General features: G+C 43.7%; 1 protein-coding gene across 1 annotated transcript; it reads right to left on the bottom strand.

Annotated features, from left to right (window-relative positions):
- Positions 1-625: 625 nt before the first annotated feature.
- On the bottom strand, positions 626-1,786 carry LOC103360419 (sterile alpha motif domain-containing protein 5-like). Its single transcript, XM_008286164.1, has one exon. It carries the CDS (start codon positions 1,202-1,204, stop codon positions 626-628), a length of 579 nt encoding a protein of 192 aa, XP_008284386.1. The 5' UTR covers positions 1,205-1,786.
- Between the last annotated feature and the right edge of the window lie 17,553 nt (positions 1,787-19,339).

Genomic DNA, 19,339 nt, shown 5'->3' on the forward strand with positions numbered 1-19,339 from the left:
GGTCGGGGTAGATTAATAATCACAGTGTAAATCTTTTTCTTTCCCCCCACGGCGGAATCACAGACGGGCTGAAAGCTCCTCAGGATCTCCTCTCTACCTTCTGCTTATCGATCTGCTGCAACTTCACTCCCCATCACTCACCGTGACAGCCACCACTCAGGCTTCAGCAAAGTGCAGCGGCCCTGAAAATGTTCAGGCGTCACACCTGCATTTACCTGTGACTCAGCTGCTTATTTGATGTTGAGCAGATGAGTGAAATGTACCTTTTTCTTACACAAGGTATGTTTCCAGCTGACTGACAGCGTGCTTTCATACAAATGACGGATGATGTCGAGCACGTGGCAGCAGCTTTTGTGTCGTATAGCCGTGTCTGACACTACAAAAACAGCCACCTTTGCAGATCATTCAGTCTCTGTTTACGAAGAAAATACTTCCTTCCCTTTGAAAGATTGGTTTGGATATTGTTTTGAAAGCAAATTCTTAAATCTAGTGCTTCTTCTCACCTTATATAAAGGCAGTGTGATGCCTAAAAATGAGTGATTTTAAATGATTTTTGGTGGCTATCATACTGAAAGCCTTGATAAATGGGATTACTTTGCAGCATTGGACTGTGCATAGTGTGCTTTCATCCACTGGTTGTCATGCATGTCTGTTGGCAGGTGATGGGTGCTTTTGGTGCCATGAACCAGTTGGTCCCTCTTACCTTGTTAGAGTAGGGCGGCTTGGCCAGGTTGATGCCATCTCTGATGAGTTTATCCCTAATCATGATCTTCAGCTTCAGCTTGGGGTAAATCACCAGCTCCCTCCTGTTGCCCAGCGTCAGGTTCCTCTGCGCGCCCATGTACCCACCGTTACGCCCAACCCGGTCGCTGTTGGGCTCGGTCCAGGACTTGGAGCCCCGCAGTTTGGACTCGTACTCCACCATGTGCCCGGTGTAAATCTCTGCTGCGGGTGGCATCGGCTCAAGGGTGAAGTAGAGTCCACTGGCCGTCTCTTTGGCTTCCTCCTTCAGCCTCCTCACCGCGTCGTGAATCCTCTGCCGGTGGTGAGGGATGTAGACGCCGATGGCATCCAAGTCGGGGTCTCCGATTTGTTTGCAAACCTCCAGATCGTCATATCCATTATCCACGAACGCCTCGACATACTGGGAGAGCTGGAGGGTCTTCAGCCACTCGTAGACGATGACAGGTCCGTTGCTTGTCATTTTTTTGGCTGCTGCCAAAACGGCTACAACTCGGGAATAAGAAAAGTGACTGTTACTTTCCCATCCGGCGTTTCAAACGCATTATAAGGTTTGTCAGTTACAATGTGCGTTTCCTCCGAGTGTTGGGGGCGTAAAAAAAAACTGGATTAAATCTGTGGATCATCCATACCAAAGGTTTGGTTAGCATACCCAACCTTACGAGTCTGTGGTGTTTTAAATCACAAAAAAAAGCACACTGTGACTTAACACAGTGCCAATGACTGCAACACCTGTCAGTATTTAGAAATCAACACCTCTTGAGTTTCACCCGAGACGGTGACTTACCATGCGCAGCCACTTTAAATAATTAGGCTCCCTTAAACAGATAAGGATCAAAAACTACTGTCATTCAAACAGCTGCTTGAGCAGATTTCCTCCGTTACGCACGGAGCGCATTTAACAGCTCCGTCCCTCGAGTCTTCGCCAAGAAGAAATACATCCAAACAACGATTCAAAATGACAAGAAAGTCCGAACGCTGCACGGCAACCACAGTGTCCAACAGTCTACGCGTAGTCCAGATCCTCCAGCCGGCACATCACCACACTGGAACCGCAGCCAAGCGCCAACATGCTCGCTGCCGCCGCCGCTGCTGCTGCTGCTGCTTCTCTGCCGTCCACGCCCCCCAAAATCTCACTGTACCCATTTAAAAAATAGTGATACGAGTCCTTTTTTTTTTTTCCTCCACCCCCCTCTCTCTCCTAACTTGTCGCGCAGCCTCGGGGCATTCAATGGGTCACCGGGTTCCCACCGACTTGTCCAAAGTTGGTGCGCAACGGAAAAGCGTCTGTCAAACCTGCTGCACGGTTCTTTGCTGCTGGTTTGTGTGACATTATTACTCCCCCACGATGTGAATTCGTCCACCCGCACCTCTCTCTCTCTCTCTCTCTCTCTCTCTCTCCTGCTCATACACACACTCTCACTCATTCAGCATTTCCACGGTTTGGTTTCCCAGCGCGCAGGAGCGCCCTCTATGTGGTGACTGGGGAAGTGAAGATTTCAGCAGCACTGGAGCTGATGTAATAGGAAAAAAAAAACACAGAGGTAGCACTCCATCTTTCTACCCATTATCGATGTGAACAGATATCTTTGTGGCTGTACAACACTGCAGTGGAATCCAGACTGTCTGTATCAGGTTGCAGCTCCACTGGATGCCATCATCATTAGTGTGAGCCAACAAAGTCTAACAATGTAGGAAAACACAGAGAGACGAGGGGAAGACACACAGGAGTATGCACGATTAAGACCTGCCTGCTCTGCCCAAGTGGATGCCAAGCTGGCCGGCGCTGATGTATGCTTTATCAAATGTGAACTGACAGCTTGTTAGGGGTCAGTTTTATACAATCACTATCTGGGCTCTAAGCTGGAAGTGATTTGCCTCAGCCCATTATGACACGCGGCAGGGCTGGAGAACAAACGCACCAGTCAGAGAGGAGTGGGGAAAGCATATCAAACAGGCTTCTTTTTTGGGGGGGAAAAATCAGAAATATGCCAAAAATGCATGTCAGAATGTCAGCGGTGGAGGCGCGTGCCAGCGTACATCCATTATCATTCTCCCAATCCAATCAGAGTGGAGCGAGTTGACGCGTCCTGTGATTTACCTGTCTGTTGCTGTCAATGTAATTGCTCGGAAATGCTCTGTGTACCTCGTCCTTCATAAACGATCATGAAAAGTGGTTTAACCGACGTGAGCGATAGGGGTTAAACATGAGCACGGTGTCATGCGATACACCGGAGCTTGCACTTGTTTGTCGACACACAATGAGAGCCATTACAACGCCATTCTGCACCATCATATGGAAACAATACGCTCTGACACAATAAAACAATCACAGAGACAATGTTTGTGACAATACCATAGTATGCAGACAAGATAATTGCCTCTAATGTGTTAAATTACGGTGACCTTGATTAACACAAGCTCAACAAATGCTCGTATTCGCCTTTAGACATTCGCTGAACAGAACCCTGTTGGTTCCCTCCATTGTTTTGGGGCAAATATGTGTCATTAGAAGGGTTACAGGAGCAGGGGATTATGGGAGCGGAGTGACAGATGGATCGGGGAGACTGGTGCGCTCCACGGTGAATGAACTCAGAGTGGCAGTGCCAGGATTGCTGTGTTTCCACTCTGTTGCCCCCGGGGCCGTGGTGAACGACCAGCGGGCGCCTGGAGAGACAAGGGTGGCAACCTCACGCCAGCGCCTCACAAGCTGCATGGAAATACAGAGAACTGTTTGTGAAGCGATCATGAGAGTCACATGTTTCTGAATCACATCCACCCAGGCCAAGTGTGCACTTTGATGACTGTGGCTTTTTGGGGAGTTGGTGGGATTTCTGAAAGATTATTCTACGTTTCAAGCAAACACTGGTATTTCCCGCTTTATCTTTAAAGAGATAAAATTATCCCCTAAAAAAGGAGCAAGCATTAAAGGAAAGTCTGAACTTTGCGAAGAAGAAATATGGTTTACTGTCCCTCCTTTATTTCCATCATTGTGCAACTACTCATCTCGTATCTCCTTGTGAGGGTCACGACCCCCGAGTTGAGAAACACTGGTTCAATGTATTAACTGGAAACAAAACTGTGGAAAAAAAAGAAAAAAATCACCTCTCCAGAGAGCCCACAGAGATGTCTTTAAATCGCTTCTTTGTCCAGCTAACAATACAAAACTTGAAATGTCCAATACACAGCAATGTTCTTCCTGCTAATTATAGCAGTGTGCAATTGCCCTGGAGCCTGAGAGCTGCTGCCACATCGATAATACCTCAACGAGCTCTTAATAAATCTGAAATAGGGAGGAGTAGCAGCGCTGGTAAATACAAGTATGTGCCGGCGAGAGCGCACATTAACATCGGTGCTGGTAAATATGCATAGGCTGCTTTGACTGTGTTGATTGAAAGAGTGTGACTGCAGCAGGTTGAAGGGAAGAAAAGCTCCAACGGGCACGTGAGAGGAGATAGACACAGCCAGACAGACAATAGCAGCTCTGCAGACAGCCAAGCTTTCTCTATGCTAATAGTCGACACCGTGCGCGCCTGTTTCTCTCTGACAGGGAGAGACTTGGGTATTACAATGTGGGGATTTCAGTTGGGTGAAATTTTAGGCTCTCTTTGGCTTCACACATCTAGGTTGCACCTTTCAGGACCCCAATTTTAAAATGCTTTGAAGCAGAGAATGGCTTCTGTCCACCTAAATGCAGAAGCACCATGAAGGTCACGGATGTTGGTTTCTAGGTCGAAGCTTTCAGGGGTGGCTATCTGTCAGCCTCCTGATAGATATGTAGACTCCTGGTGCTGGCAACACAGCCAAGCTGGAAAAAGGAAAATACAAATCACAATTCATGCCTCGAATTGAATACGGTCCCCGCAGTGGACGCGAGCGAGCACGTTCACTGTTTCTGACTTGTATTCTGTTCATTTCAGCTCATGAAGACTTACTGTCAGCGTTCATGTTGCTAAAGCGGCACTAAACGGAAAATCTTGAGTATTAAATTAAAATTCCTAAAACTGTAAATAATGCCATGTTACGCAAAACCTTGTCGAAATCTCTAAATTTCTCTCTTTTCATCCCATATTTGGGGTTTGGCTGGAGGGGATTCTTCACCAACGTGTTCGGTTTCATGAAGAACATTTGGTAGATTTGTAATGTTTAAAAAAAAATCAGCATGTTGGTAAATTTTATCCAGATAGAAATTTAAAAAACCCAATCACAGAATGTAGATGAAAACACATAAATTCAGGATTTATAGAAAAGCTTTGCAAGAAAATGTTATGGTGAATCTGAATAAAATCAGTCGGGCTGCAGTCTCCAGGCTGACTGGTCCATGTGCTCTCGTCCAACTAGATTCTCATTTACAGGACATATAGTTTGCATTATGTTCCTCTGTAGTTCTTGCTGTATCACAAGTTGATGTATATTTAGGGAAATCATATAAATCTGGATGGGCTGCATGGTGGAGCGGTGGTTAGCACCGTCGCCTCGCAGCTAGAAGGTCGCTGGTTTGCGTCCCAGTGAGGATCTTTCTGCGTGGAGTCTCCATGTTCTCCCCGTGCAGCGTGGGTTCTCTCCGGGTTCTCTGGTTTCCTCCCACAGTCCAGAAACATGTTGAGGTTAATTGGTGATTCTAAATTGTCCGTAGGTGTGAATGTGAGTGTGCTTGGTTGTCTGTCTCTAAGTGTAGCCCTGTGATAGACTGGTGACCTGTCCAGGGTGTCCACTGCCTTCACCCTAATCAGCTGGGATAGACTCCAGCCCCCCATGACCCCAGTGAGGATGAAGGTGTAGAGATGATGGATGGATGGATATAAATATGGGTGTGTGGACGCTTGTCGGTGATGTCATAATTTCCATAAAAAGGAAGAATCAGATGATTTATTTTGTTGCAAATACGAGGTTTTTATGTTTATTTATAATTCATTTAGGCCAATAATGCTAACAGGTAGCTCAGTGTTACTGTGGCCAATTCAGTTCATTTTTAAAAAATCTTTCCCCCTTTGACGAATTGATTGATTGAAGAGCTGATATGATTTAATTTGACCAAGACTACACTGTCAGACATTGTTTATTGTGCTGGTGTGCGATTAAGGGCAACTTTTTGCAGGTTTAAAAGTGAAAGCGCTCGCCCCGGAGGTCAGTGGTCCTGAGCATCCAGTGGGTTGTTTTCCTCCCTTCTGGCATTTTTAAATGGAAGGAGAAGGAAAGAGCTTGATCTGTCTTTATGTGCTTTTAATTACAAACGGCTGGTTGGGCTGAAGTCTCCAGAGACCAGAGGTGAAGCGAGCAAGTGAGGACCAGCTGCCACTCCGCTGCCAGCTCAATGTCAACCTAAACATCCTCAAACCGACGGGCAGGAGGAGGAGGAGGAGGGCTGCAGCTCAGGGTTAATGCAAGGGTTGCATATCTAAACATATCGGCTACAGACACCTGCCAATCACCAGACGGAATCTGTCTGTAAAAGGAGGAGGTCAGTTGTCTACGTTAGCGCTCCCGCCGGAGCAATAAAAAGCGATGGCGTCAATCAAACCTCTGCTTTGAGTTGCAGCTGGAGCCAACTTCTTAACTTCTCCTGGGGTCTGGTTCAATAAGCGCTGCAGTTGGTGATGGACAGATCTCCGATCAGACAATAGTGGTGATTACCCCGAGTGGAACACACAAGCTGAGGGAGTGGAGGCTTCAAATCAACCCATAGTCCAGCAGCTTGGACCACACTGCATTTTCAGCTTCATGCTAAGACTGGAAGGAGCCTTGTAGCAACGAATATTTGAAAAATGGAAGAAAAAATCCCTCCCGCTAAACAGTGGTACAGATTTTAGCCTGTTCTTATTGACTCTGTATAGAACATAAAGTCTTTGGCGTCCTGTTTTATCCCCTCACAACCTGATTATAAACTGGCGGTATACACTAATAGCTGAAAGCTTTTCCAAAGAACAAAACAGCAGCCACATAAAAGAGATGAAGTTTGTGCAGAGACCCACTACAATAAAAGCACTGCTAATTAAAATCATTCGTGTTACAAACCAGCAGTTAAAATTAATTGTATTTATTGTGCCAAGAATTAAAAACTCTCATGGCAGGCTAATGAGCTGAAAACATTTGGGCATGCACGGAGAGAAAGCCCTTTCATTACAGGTAATAAATTAATTTTCTGTAAATGGGTCACACTGTCTTCAAACATAATGTACGTTCACAAAGAGTCCTACTGTCGAGCTGTGTTCAAAACAGAAGTCACAGCAAAACTAAAATCCCACAATTCTCCCAAACCAAGAAACCCAAGAAATGAAGCTGCTGCTTTGTAGTCTTAAGCTGTTATCATGGAAACCCAGGCTTTACCAAAGAGAATTATCAGGCAATATGACTCCTACGATTGCCTTTGGCAAGACTTTAATAAGACCCAGCAAACCTGTGACCTGAGTTTGCAGCTGCAAAAGTAGTTGTAGGAGAGATTTGGAGGCTCAAAGGGCATTGACATGCCCACAGGAACAGTCACTTAATTCCCAGTCAGCTGCACTGATATGGCATCAGAGGAGCCCAGGGTCCGTGTAATTAGTATGGATGACCATGCAGCAACCAAGCACAGCAGTATAAGTGGATTATGTATATATGCAAATTTTTGACACAAGGCCAGCGGCATTTTAAGACATTCAACTGTGAGTAGTGATATATTGCATAAACTGTGGCACATTTTCTTTAGCAGTGGATTTAACCTTGGAAAGCATTTTGCACACACAGACAGTCAAATACGCTTGTTTATTATGACCAATTAAAAACACAAAGATGTTGATTTCTCACAGACACAAAGACAGAATCCTGAAGAAACCCGTTTACACACCTGCTGGTCCAAAGCTGGAGATAAAGAGTTGTCCGTTAGTCGGCCTGTCAGTCCGCTGGCTTTAATTACAGATAGAAGGATAATGTGGAGGGGTCAGGGTCTGGCAAGACGCAGGCTGGAGCATCTCTGACAGGAGATATTGACTAAAGGCACTTCCAGCAAGCCACATCACCTCTTGAACCACAGCCAACCCTCAGAGCACAATGACACCCGGACGTATGAGGTTTAACCACCAAACCAGGCGGCTGGATGAAGGATGACTGCTGACCTGGACATTCAGAGGATCTCTTACAGATTGCTTCATTGCCGAGGATGGATGAATCGCGCCAGACTTGTAATCAAATCCTGTGAGACAATGAAAGACAAGGCGATAGAGAGATGGGAAATCTCATCCCACCTAGAAAAGGACTTGAGACTGACTCGGGTATGACCGTCTCTGGTGTGTGTGTGTGTGTGTGTGTGTGTCTTTACGCTAAAGGGAAGGTTTCCAGCTGATGATAAATGAAGCGTCATGTGACTACAGAGAATGTTTTATAACAATCCCCTCAGCAAAGCAGCGGTGCAGAAAGCCCAATTAATAAAGATTAGCTCTTTTTTTTCTCCCACAGACCTCGTTTCCCTCTTAATTAAAACAAGGTGATTGAAAAAAGAAATGAATTATGCAGATATGTGAGGATGATTTTTTATTTTTTTAAATGAGATTTTCATGAACTCAGCCGGAGACTTCCCAAAAGTGATTGATGGCACCAAAGAAAAACAACGTTAAGGATTATCGGACAGACAGACGGACTCGGTGGACTCGCTATATTACATATACTGGATGATGGAATGTGTTTATAATATAAATAGAAGTAGAGAAGTTGGATTTCCACTTTGGTGTTTGGAGGGAAAGGATTTTTATTCCTTACTTACCAGTGTCTGCACCTCAGGAGGACTGAAGAGAAAAGAGCAATTAGACAGAGCAGCCGCATAGTCTCACCACAATAAATCTAATCTCAAACGGATGGAAAGAGGATGGCCGCGAGCCCAGGTTTGTTAACATGTTATATTAATGAACACGGCTCTGAGCGTTTGACCCGTCCTCCAGGTCCACAGAGTCTCTACAAGGCTGTGATGTATTGGTGGAAAAAACACACTTTGCAGGACGCAGGCAAATGGTGTATTGGATAAACGGCGGTTGATGGATGAAAACAATCCGTAAATGAACATAATTAAAATATTTTCATTCGATCGCGGCTATCTTGGAATATTTCCATCTTACTTGGCCGCGCAGGTCGATGGCATATGAAAAACGAGGTAAAGCAAATGGGTTATCGAACACGAGGTCCGGCCGCCGTATTAATCCCTGCAGTGGTGACAGCGAAGACAGATGGAAAGAAGAAAGGTCCAGGGGTCATTATGAGTGACAATGATGGCTGTGGATGAGGATTCCATCATAACCCCAACGATTTCCTAACAAGGGAATGACAAATCAATACGATTCGACGTCTCACTGCGAGCTCGACCTCGGGAGGATCAGCTCATCCGTTATGGTACGCTGCTAGCATTTAGCTTCATTTTTAAAGTTAAAAAAAGAAAGGAAAGAAAGAAAGAAACATGAGGTCATGTTGGTGGAAAACAAAGTTCATGACACTGACAAGCATCAACTTATTGTCAATAGTGCAATTTTGGACTTCCCGTTGTTTTAAAATCGATGTTCGATGAAAGATTATACATCTAAATATTGTACTTTTGTTTCCTACGATGTGAGAGGACACATCAACATCTTCCAACAAAACATCTGTGAAGCATTTAATCTTCATTTTTTTCATTTGATTTGGCTTCATTAAGGTGATAAGCCTATTCAGACTAGTGCTTGACATCATGGTATGCAACAACATTCTTTTGAGATTCTGCTTCATATTAACACTATTGCTGCACGTAATTTTTTGCAGATTTTTCAGCTAAACATTCATCTCGTGAATCTCTCGTTCTACCAAATTGTAAAGGTGTCCTCCTGGATTCAGACCATAGATTGTATAAAAGATGGACGTAGCAACCGGCCCTGAAAAATGAAGCCAACCCGGAAGTGTCAAAAACCTGCAATATCACTACGTCCGCTAGCTGCTGGCTCCAAAAAGCCCTGGCTCCCATAGACTGGAATTGGAAAAGAAGTAATCACAGATCATGAAATACTGCATTCCTCCAGCTCAGGATTTTTTTCTTATTAGTTTTCATAGTCAAGTCCAGAGATCAGGTGGCCAATCTGAAAATAAATCAACACTGAATTTTGAAAAAATCGTCAACATTTTGCGGGGCAAGGGGCGTGACTGGCTTGATTGACAGTCGGCAGCGACCATACAGACGAAGCGAGCAGGAGGTGGTAAATGTGGGCGGGGCAGAGAGGGCCCGCCTCTCAATCCGTCTGACCAATCGCTGCTCCTATGGCTCCGCCCCCCTCCCACGATTTTTGCCTCACTGGCTCCAAAAATCCAAGATGTCAACCAGGAAGTAGCAAAACCCTGGCTTCATTTTCTCAGTGCAGAAACCAACGGGAGATGTCACGGAAGCTACGTCCATCTTTTATACAGTCTATGATTCAGACCTGATGACCATGGTGGCGACTAAGGTTCACTAAAGTCATTGTCTGGTTCATAGAATTAGTTTGAGATGACTTTTCTTTGTGCTATTTTGCGTCAACATGCACAAAAATGGGCAAATCGTTGCCATAAAGGGGTGCGCAGTGTCAGCAGCGATACTCTAAGTCATTTAAATGTTGATTGATCGGTATAAAGGGGTCAAAAGTGTTCCAAAATACATTCCTCAAACCATTTTCACGCCACCATCAGCCTGGACCTTTGACACAAAGTAGGGTGGCGCCAATGGACTCACGGTGTTGACACCAAATTCTGACCTTCATGTGTCAACAGACATCAAGATTTATCTGACCAGGATGAATTTTCCATTTGTTATGAGAAAGAGGTAAAGCTCCAGTCGATTCCATTCACTGAGATGTAAGACCTAGAAGAGTGTCGTCTAGGAACCAGCCACTGGTCAGAATCACCCTTTCCATCTTGTGGTGAACCCACTGAGGTTCTGCTCATGAAGCTGGTCTTGATTTTTGACAAGGAAGTGTAATTTATTGTTGCCATGCAGTGATGAAGTGATTTTCCTTCCAGTGTGGACGGTTTTCTGCCAACAGACTTCTCCTCCATGAGCCATGAGTGAGCTCTTCTGACATCGGAATCCTTTTAATTTGGGTACTTTGTGCTAACAGGGCTACAGTTCTACACAGTTCTTTCTTACTTACGTAGAACTATTCAGCTGAAACGTGGCTCCTTAAGGCAAAATCCAATATTTTTGTATTTTATTCTATGTAAGAAAACTGTTAAACATTGATTCTTGTTGCTGAGCATATTTATTAGAGACACACTAGAGTGAAAAGTGGTAAATTATTTGTCAGGATGCACATCAAATGATTCACAGCACACAAGTCTAAAAGTGCTTTTATCTGTTGTAGATACCATAACAACATTCTTCAAAGGAACTCTCATTTAATCTCCCTCTCATCTCTGCAGAAGTAATCCTGTTGGCAACTCCCCTCTGCTCTCAAAAGATAATGTATGAGTCTGATGACTTAAGTGTTTTATATTCAATTTTCTGCTCAAGTAAGCTTCAAACATGCTGCACAATTAAGAAAAGGAACGGCTCCACTACATTTGATGTAGTGCAGAGACTCTCTGGGACCTAAAAGTCTCACCTTACTGCCTGCAGCACAAAAGGCTCCTATGCTGCCCATGCATGCATGTGCACACACACACACACACACACACACACGAACTGTAAATTCAAACCGCAGATTTTTATAGCAGTACATCGTGTTCTGGCTTTGGTGTAAAGACTGATAGATGCTGTTTGATCTCAGTGAGAAACTGTTCTCGGTCAAACTTCAGAAGCTCTTTGGGCAGACTGAGGTATTTTATATTATATAGTGGACCACACTTAGGTCTTATGCTGGTTCGTCGGTGCCCGTAGCCGTTGAACACTGAAAACCCTCTGTGGACACCATTGTTTGCTATTTAGAGTAAACAGATTATAGTCTCCATATAAATCCACATGGAGGTGGGGGGATGTTTGGAGCTCCAGTCTACAGTTTCAGCTGGTCTTCAGCAATGCTGGCAGCTCTGTGAGGCTCTGACATCGTGGTGAGCTCAAGGATAGCTGATTTCTTTTTTTCTTCTCAGGAAAAGCTTAAAATCAACGATAAACCAAATCTACTAACAAGTGCTTTTCTAATTCCTCTGCGCCGTGGAGCTCCACTGTGGTCCAAAAACTATCAGAAGTGACTTTGGGTGACAGGTTTGTTGATTACAGAAGATATAGCTTCAGTAGATAGCTTCCGTAGCCATGTTTCTGTTATGTATTCTCATGTGCATTTTGAGGCGTCATGCCAATAAAGGTTCATGGAAACAGCAACATTTGATGTTTGCTTGGGGTGTTTTTACTTCATGCTAGATGGAAACACCTTTCCAAACACTTATTCCACATGAATGATCAGCTGCTTCTGCCTCGAACCGTTGCATGTCTTTGTCTCCAGAGGACGTGAAGCATTGCCAGAACTAGCAGGCAGGTAACAATTATTAGAACTTGCCTAACAGAACAAAGTGTTGTTTGGTTTTTCTTTGAGGCTTGTTGGCGACTGGTTGGCAATATCCACTTCTTCTACTCTGTTTGTTGCAGTCACATGCAACGTAGCCGATGCTGCCACCTTTAGAGGAGACTACGCAGTCTAGTTTATCTACTCCAAAGCAGTTAATTCACATTTTCTTTCTCTAAATATGTGATATGTGATAGTAATATGAACTAAATACAAGCATAACAAAAGAAGACTGGGAGAACATGAGTATCAACAAACTCTTTATTTTGGAGAGAATTCTCCTGGAAACTTCAGATAAGGTACTTTATAACTCCTACTATTAAATCAAAATACAACAGTAGTTTCACACCAAGCTGTTGGCGTAACTGTGGAGAAAATAAAGCTAATCATACTCATATCTTTTACTCATGTCCTGTTTTGGAAGAATATTGGTCAGCAGTTAAAGAGGAAATGGGCAAAATATTCAAATGCGATCTTTCCTTAGGCCCCAAAAATGTACTCTTGGGAATCCCCCCAAAGGCACTGCCCCTAAAATCTGATAAACACCTGTACAGAATCTTGAGAATAACTGCAATTAAACAGATAACAAAAAAACTGGTTAAAACCAAATCCACCTCAAATTTGCAAATGGAACGAGTCAATAAAAGAAGTATATAACATGGAAAGAATTACTCATAGGATAAGAAATCTCAGTGATGTTTTTCAGTTGCGATGGAAAAAGATAAATGAACTAATGCAACCATAACAATACTTAAAAAACATGGGTTGGAAGGGAAAAAATAAAGAAGTAAAACCCCAAGAAATATTAACTAGAAGAGCCATGTTGCCAGTACCGTTCTCTGTGTATTTTGTTTGTTTTTGCCACTTTTTTTTTTTTTTGGTTTGTTCTTCTTTGTTTACAACTTCTGTTTTTTTTCTTTTGAGGAAATACCCAGGTTGTGAATATGAACTGAAAAACTTTACTGTTGATCAACTGCTGCTTGTGTATGCATCCTTACTAATATTTGTTGGTTGTTCTCTCTTTCCCTGCTTACACTCTTAAAACTATGAAATAAAAAGTTTAAAAAATATATATATATATATGTTTGTGAAATTTGAAAAGTAGCTTAAGATTCACTTGAGAGTCACACGGAAACATGGCTACTGTCTCTGCAAAGTGCCCTGTTAGGCAGAAGCCCCACACATGGCTAATAAAGTCACCAACCCTTTTACCCCCTTGGCTCCCCAAGAGAAGGCCTATTGGGACAAAGATCCCAAATGGCAACCTTTCCTCGTGGTCATGTTTCTGATTTTTTATCCTTTACCCGGATAAACAGCACAGAGGTCTTCCAAGGTGGCGCTCTTTCTTCTGCTTCGGGGCCATCTCGTTTAAAGGTTTGTTTTAATACTGACATTTACTGTGAAACTCTGACATCTCGACAGCTGTAATGGGTTATCTGTGAAAGTGCCTGCATGAGTAGAGATTGATGGTGGAGTCTTACTGAACCTCGGCGCAGAGTGAGCAGCGAGGGGTCAAATGTCTGAGCTCATCTTTTTTTCAGGGCCCTAACACTCTCAAACCAATTACAAACTAATGCTCAGTGGCATGTGGATGACTTAACAGACTGGCAGAATAGCAGAATCTGTAACTGGAATGTATCCGTCATTATAATAATATTCCTATTTAAATGCATGAACAAATGCTTTGCTACGGGGATGTCAGATGCATTTATATAAGACTCGAGCATGTGTTTGATTGCCGTGCAGATATTCTTTGGGGTTACAGTCAAACACTGGCTATTGTGCAAAAGCTGGTATTATTTCAAGGGATCTTCAAGTTAAAAACGGCTTCAAGTAGAAGCACAATTTCTCTCCTCTCACAGGACGACACAAAGCAGAAGAGCTTCAAATTAATTTGCTTTAAGTCCGTACACTACGCTGAACCTCCAAAGCACGAACAAGGTCACCGGCTGAGGGCAACGCATTCCACGTGTCAGATAAGAAAACTCATTTTCTTGTCAGGAGTATTAGGGAATGTTTTCACACAAACAATTTCATACTCCTTTGCCTCGCTGGTGTTTCTCTGTTTGCATTAAAAAGTCAGGACCGGTCCCATTCCAGCTGCCATTTCATCGCCCGGAGCGCCGAACATCCCCCGAGCCCGTTTCAAGTCGTCGTCTACCTGCCGGAGCCGCTTCTATCGCTCCTGCAGGTGTGTTTATGCGAAACTGCCGCCGAGTACAAGCATGGGAGGCTTGTTATGCACCCATGTGAGGCTGTGATCTTTAGCACAGAAACAACTCGGCGTGTGGAATATTTTAACGGGCGGTTCTGCGCGGATGTGAGCGGAGCAAAATAAAACGGTGGTGAAAAGTCAGCGATTTCAAATGCTTCTTCATAACAGAGCCGGTGAGTCATTTAGTAGCCTCAGGATGGAGGTTATGCATCACCTCTGCTGTCCTGACAAGAAGCTTTTCTCGGCACAGCTCCAGCACAGAGCTTTACCTCTCCCATGTTTTTTGGTCTGAACAAGTATTGTCTGTTTGTCTTAGATTCGAGGGATTATTGAGTGTTGTTACATTCATGCACAGGACGGACTCATAGAGGAGGGAAACAGGTGAGGATTTTTAATATGCACAGCAAACCAGAGCAGAGGTTTTACTCATTTAACTACTGCAGCATTTACAGACATGGTAGCAACTGGTAGTGATTATTATATAAAGCAGAACTCGCAAAATTATGACATCTGCATCAGAAAGAATGTACTAATCTATTTGGATGTCATGCATTATTTACTGATGTTGTAACAGCAACATATTCTTTATCATTTATCATCTTTATTTCATATAAAGCAGGCTTTTATTTCATTGTTGTTTTGCTTTACATGATATAAATGCGGTTTATACCGTTTACTTATAGCAGCAATGGATTCTTAAGCGCACCCTTTAACCTTAATATTTTGAAAAGCACAGAAACACCAAGCAAACAGTTTGTGGGAACACGGGCAGATTAAAGAGCAGCCCACTAGCAGACTGTGAAGTACAGCAACCGTCCTGGCTGTCACAGGCCATAAAGCATTCCCCGGAGAGGGCCCAGCTATTTACAGCAAATAACTGGCTTTATGTGGAGGTGGCTGAGATATGCGGAGTCACACGGGAGAAAATCCTCGTTGCTTGACGGCAGATTAAAGAAAGAAATGGATGCATTCTACAGATTTAGACGACTGCTCTCAATGCCGAGTGCAAATACACAAATTGGTATTCCGAGACAACAAAACAAAGCAAAAGAAAAACTACGATTTCACACAAGAAGTAGCGTCAGGTAGTAAAACAAGCAGCTAGAATGAATTCTATCCACACTGACACCGGCTGCATGAATAATAAAACAAAGCTGACCATACGATGTTCCACCCACCACGTTATCCTGTTGAAATACATCAGCGCTTCATTAAAACAGACCAGCGTTTAACAGATCCAAATAAGCAACATACATTATTAGTTAGTCCCACAGAGACGGGCTTATAAGCAACAGACCAAACATCAAATTCAGGGTTGAGGTTAGGTTAAAATCTGACCTTGGATAAATAAAAAGGGACAATTTACATGCAAATGACACTGCTGGCATTTGCTGTAATTGCCATTTGCGGCGCTCATCCGAAATGATACAACAGCAGCACCTTTAAAACTGCAGGGATGAAGAGGGGAGGAGGGGAGGTGGGAACATTGACTTTGGGCGAAAATGTTTAAGATCTCGAGTATTCACCACATTGCTTCGTCAAATCTTGTTACTCGACCCGATAGCGTAGCAATTTCTAAATTACCGCATTAAACTTGTTTATCTTTAGGATCTGTTCAAGTTCAAGCACTTCAAGCTGCAGCTGCACCGATTGAAAGGGCTGCAAAAAAAAAAAAAAAGAAAGGCTCCCGTTAGCATTGCCAAGCTCATTTGAATCCAAATCATTCTGATCACAGGCTAGTCCAAAAACAGACTAAAAATAACTTACGCTCAATGGATGCATCATAATTCCAGCGAGATGAAAGGTTTTGATGCGGTTTTGGGACGCGGCGAGAAAGTGTTTTCTTTCATCTTTGAGATGTAAAAGCAAGAGATACAATAAACACACGCAGCGCAAGTAAACACAGAAATGCAAAAACAAGATCATGAACTCACAGTCCCACATGACCAATAATTTATAGGGAAAAAAATAGGTTTACTGTAAAATAAGATGAATATTTAGCATTTAGCACAAGTACAGGGAAGAAGAAGAAGCTAGACCAGGGTTTATGTGTTTTTTTTAAAATACTATTATGTACCAGGTGTGTCAGAAAAATGGTAAATGATCTGCACTTATATCGTGCTTTTTTTCTACCTTAGTGGTCCCCAAAGCGCTTCACAAAAACATTCATACACCAAGAGCTGCCATGCAATCAGGTGCAACTTCGGGTTCAGTGTCTTGCCCAAGAACACTTCAACTCTGGAGGGGATCGAACCACCAACCTTATGATTGGAGGACAACCTGCTCTACCACCTGAGCTGCCAAGGTCCAGGACTGGTGTCACAAAAGATAGGTTTCAAACCCAAACTGGGAGTTTTCCCCTTCAGATGATCCACCAGCACGTCTACAAAGAGATCCTGCAGCGTTCGCTTTGTTCAGAGTTGTGGCAGGACCAGTGGAGGCTGCTTCACCATGACAACCTGCTCACAACACCCTGAGCATCCCACAGTTCCTGGCTGAGAAGAACATCTCCGTGCTGGAGCAACCTCCCTACTCACCCCACCTGGCTCCATGGCGTTGTTTCCTCTTCCCCAAGCTCAAGGGGGTCATCAAGGGGACCCGTTTAGAAGACGTGGACGACATCAAGATGGCTGTGATGGGGCATCGCTATAGCTCACCTGGTTGAGCTGGCATCCCATGCACAGGGCTACGGCCTGATGTGGAGGTCAGTTTGAATCTTGCTCATGGCCCTTTCCCATGCGTCCTCCCCCCAGGCTGGGGAAGGGCCTTAGACTCCAGGGGGATTACTTGGAGGGGAACACTGGTAGTTTGTAGTTTGGATTTGAAGTATAACTTGTGACACCAGTCCTGAAACTTTTCTGACACATCTCTTATATCACAATTTCACACGAAGCCGATTTGCACAAATCATTTGTTGTGTCACAGTTTCACGTTTTCCTCTAAGAATTTTCCGACCTCAAAATAAAATACAAAGATCATTCAAAGACAAATGTTTGGAAAACGACTCTACATACTGACCACTGTGATCTAACAAGGATTATTTCTTGCAGATCTCTTCACAAGTACAAATAAATACACTGACATGAGCAAACCGGTATTGGGTGTATTTGCTCTGATATACTCAACTGTGCTGCTACCCAGCACGGCTGTGTGATATTGACGCCTCAATTGATTTAGCTGAGACATTGTTCAACTTTCTCATTATTTCATGTGCCTGCTGCTTTTGGGGGCGACTGGTGCTGCCGCGAGTGGCCTTCCCTCCCGGTTCCCTCCCGGTTCCCTCCTTGTCCCTGGTGGGATGGTTAGCCGAGGGTAGCTCTGCTTGAACAGCACCGTGGGTTGGGAGCGCTGGAACACACCAGTGGGGGAGAGAAAGGCCATTTCTAATGAGCAGCTCTGGGATATTCTTGTGGTGGAGACGAACTACAACAAAAGAAGAGGGACGCGAACAGTCGCCAAAGAAGTGGAGATTACACTTCTTTGGTTTGCTTCTTCTGGAATTAATATTTATGCTGTAACACATTTCATTTACAGAAAACATCCAAGGCAACACGGTGTGGGAAAACTCAAAGAATTGCTTTGCTCCGCAGGTGTGCAACAACATACTGCCTTTTTTCTTTATTACCATAGCAAATGTTAGACTCCAAAGGCGCAGCAGAACCACTGACAGCTTGAAGGAGCTGCTCCATGTTTCTTTACATCTTTGGATTTCCATTCAAGGTCCCCAGGCGGCTTCCTTTTGGAAAGGAGGAGTTGGGCAGAGGAGGAATGTCTTATGAGCTCGATGAATAATGCATCTGTTTAGACCACTTGGCTTTTTGCTCTGTAACAGATAGTTTTTAATTCAAAACTGAGGCAACGAAGGACAGCTGCCCACTCTGTCCAACGTCGTTCTCTCTGAAGAGAAACAGAATCCAACTTTCTAAGGAATTCGAGAAAGTTAAGACGACTTTGATGACGCCTCGACTTTAGCTTGAGCCGAATATCCAGATTTTAAACCGCATTGTAAAGTAGAGAAAGCAAAAGCATGCCTGGTACAATCCTGAGATGTGATGTAACCTAGATTCAGTCATGGATATGGGACAAGACAAGAGAGAGGAGAAGAGTGACACAAAGAGAAGAAAGAAAGAAAAAAAAAATCTCTCTCCAGTGGGAAATATACATCACAGTTATGCTGGGATAAGCTGATCTGTTTCATCAGCTGTTGCTACACACCAGTCTGCCTCGGCGCTTCAAAGGACACCGGCTCAGAGACATCCATTTGTTACTGATAGATTACAACAGCTCGACAGAATCTTTTCTTCCAGCTGTCCCGCGCTGTTCAAAATAGCCGAGGAAACTTAAATTTATATTGACTTAGCAGCAGAATGAAAGTGGATTGAATATGACTGATTTCAACTTCTGAGGAAACAGGGCCTACATATAAACCACTAACAAAGAGTCTCTTCTTCTGGTTTTTCCTTCAGCAGACCCACAACGGCAGACCGTGAGGGAGGTTTCTTCAACACAGTGGGATATAGTAGACTGTATACAGTTGATAAATTAGAATTTCAGTCAAAAGAAACTAAAGAAAAAAAGCGTTCCTGTATGGATTAATTTGACATACAGCAGCACATCCTGTATAATCAATACACCGTTACAGGTTGTGTTCAAAACCATCTCTTGTATTTTCAGGAGAACATGGAACTCCTGCCCACATCACCTCCTGATTCCTGGCATTTGTTAGCGTGTCTGTAAAATCTCCTCCAACCTTCACCCACACACTCTTGCTCCCACTTGCAGCCAACATCAGCAGCATTGTTGGCATCAACCACGTAGTTTTTTACTGTGACTGCAATAAAATCTTGTTTTTTGCAGGTCCTATGTTGCCTCCCCTGAACTCAGGGCTTGTAACACGCAGTAGGTACACGTACATATCTAT

The sequence above is a fragment of the Stegastes partitus genome, unplaced genomic scaffold (assembly GCF_000690725.1).
Source record: "Stegastes partitus isolate 25-593 unplaced genomic scaffold, Stegastes_partitus-1.0.2 Scaffold436, whole genome shotgun sequence".
In the NCBI taxonomy this organism is placed as follows: Eukaryota; Metazoa; Chordata; class Actinopteri; family Pomacentridae; genus Stegastes; species Stegastes partitus.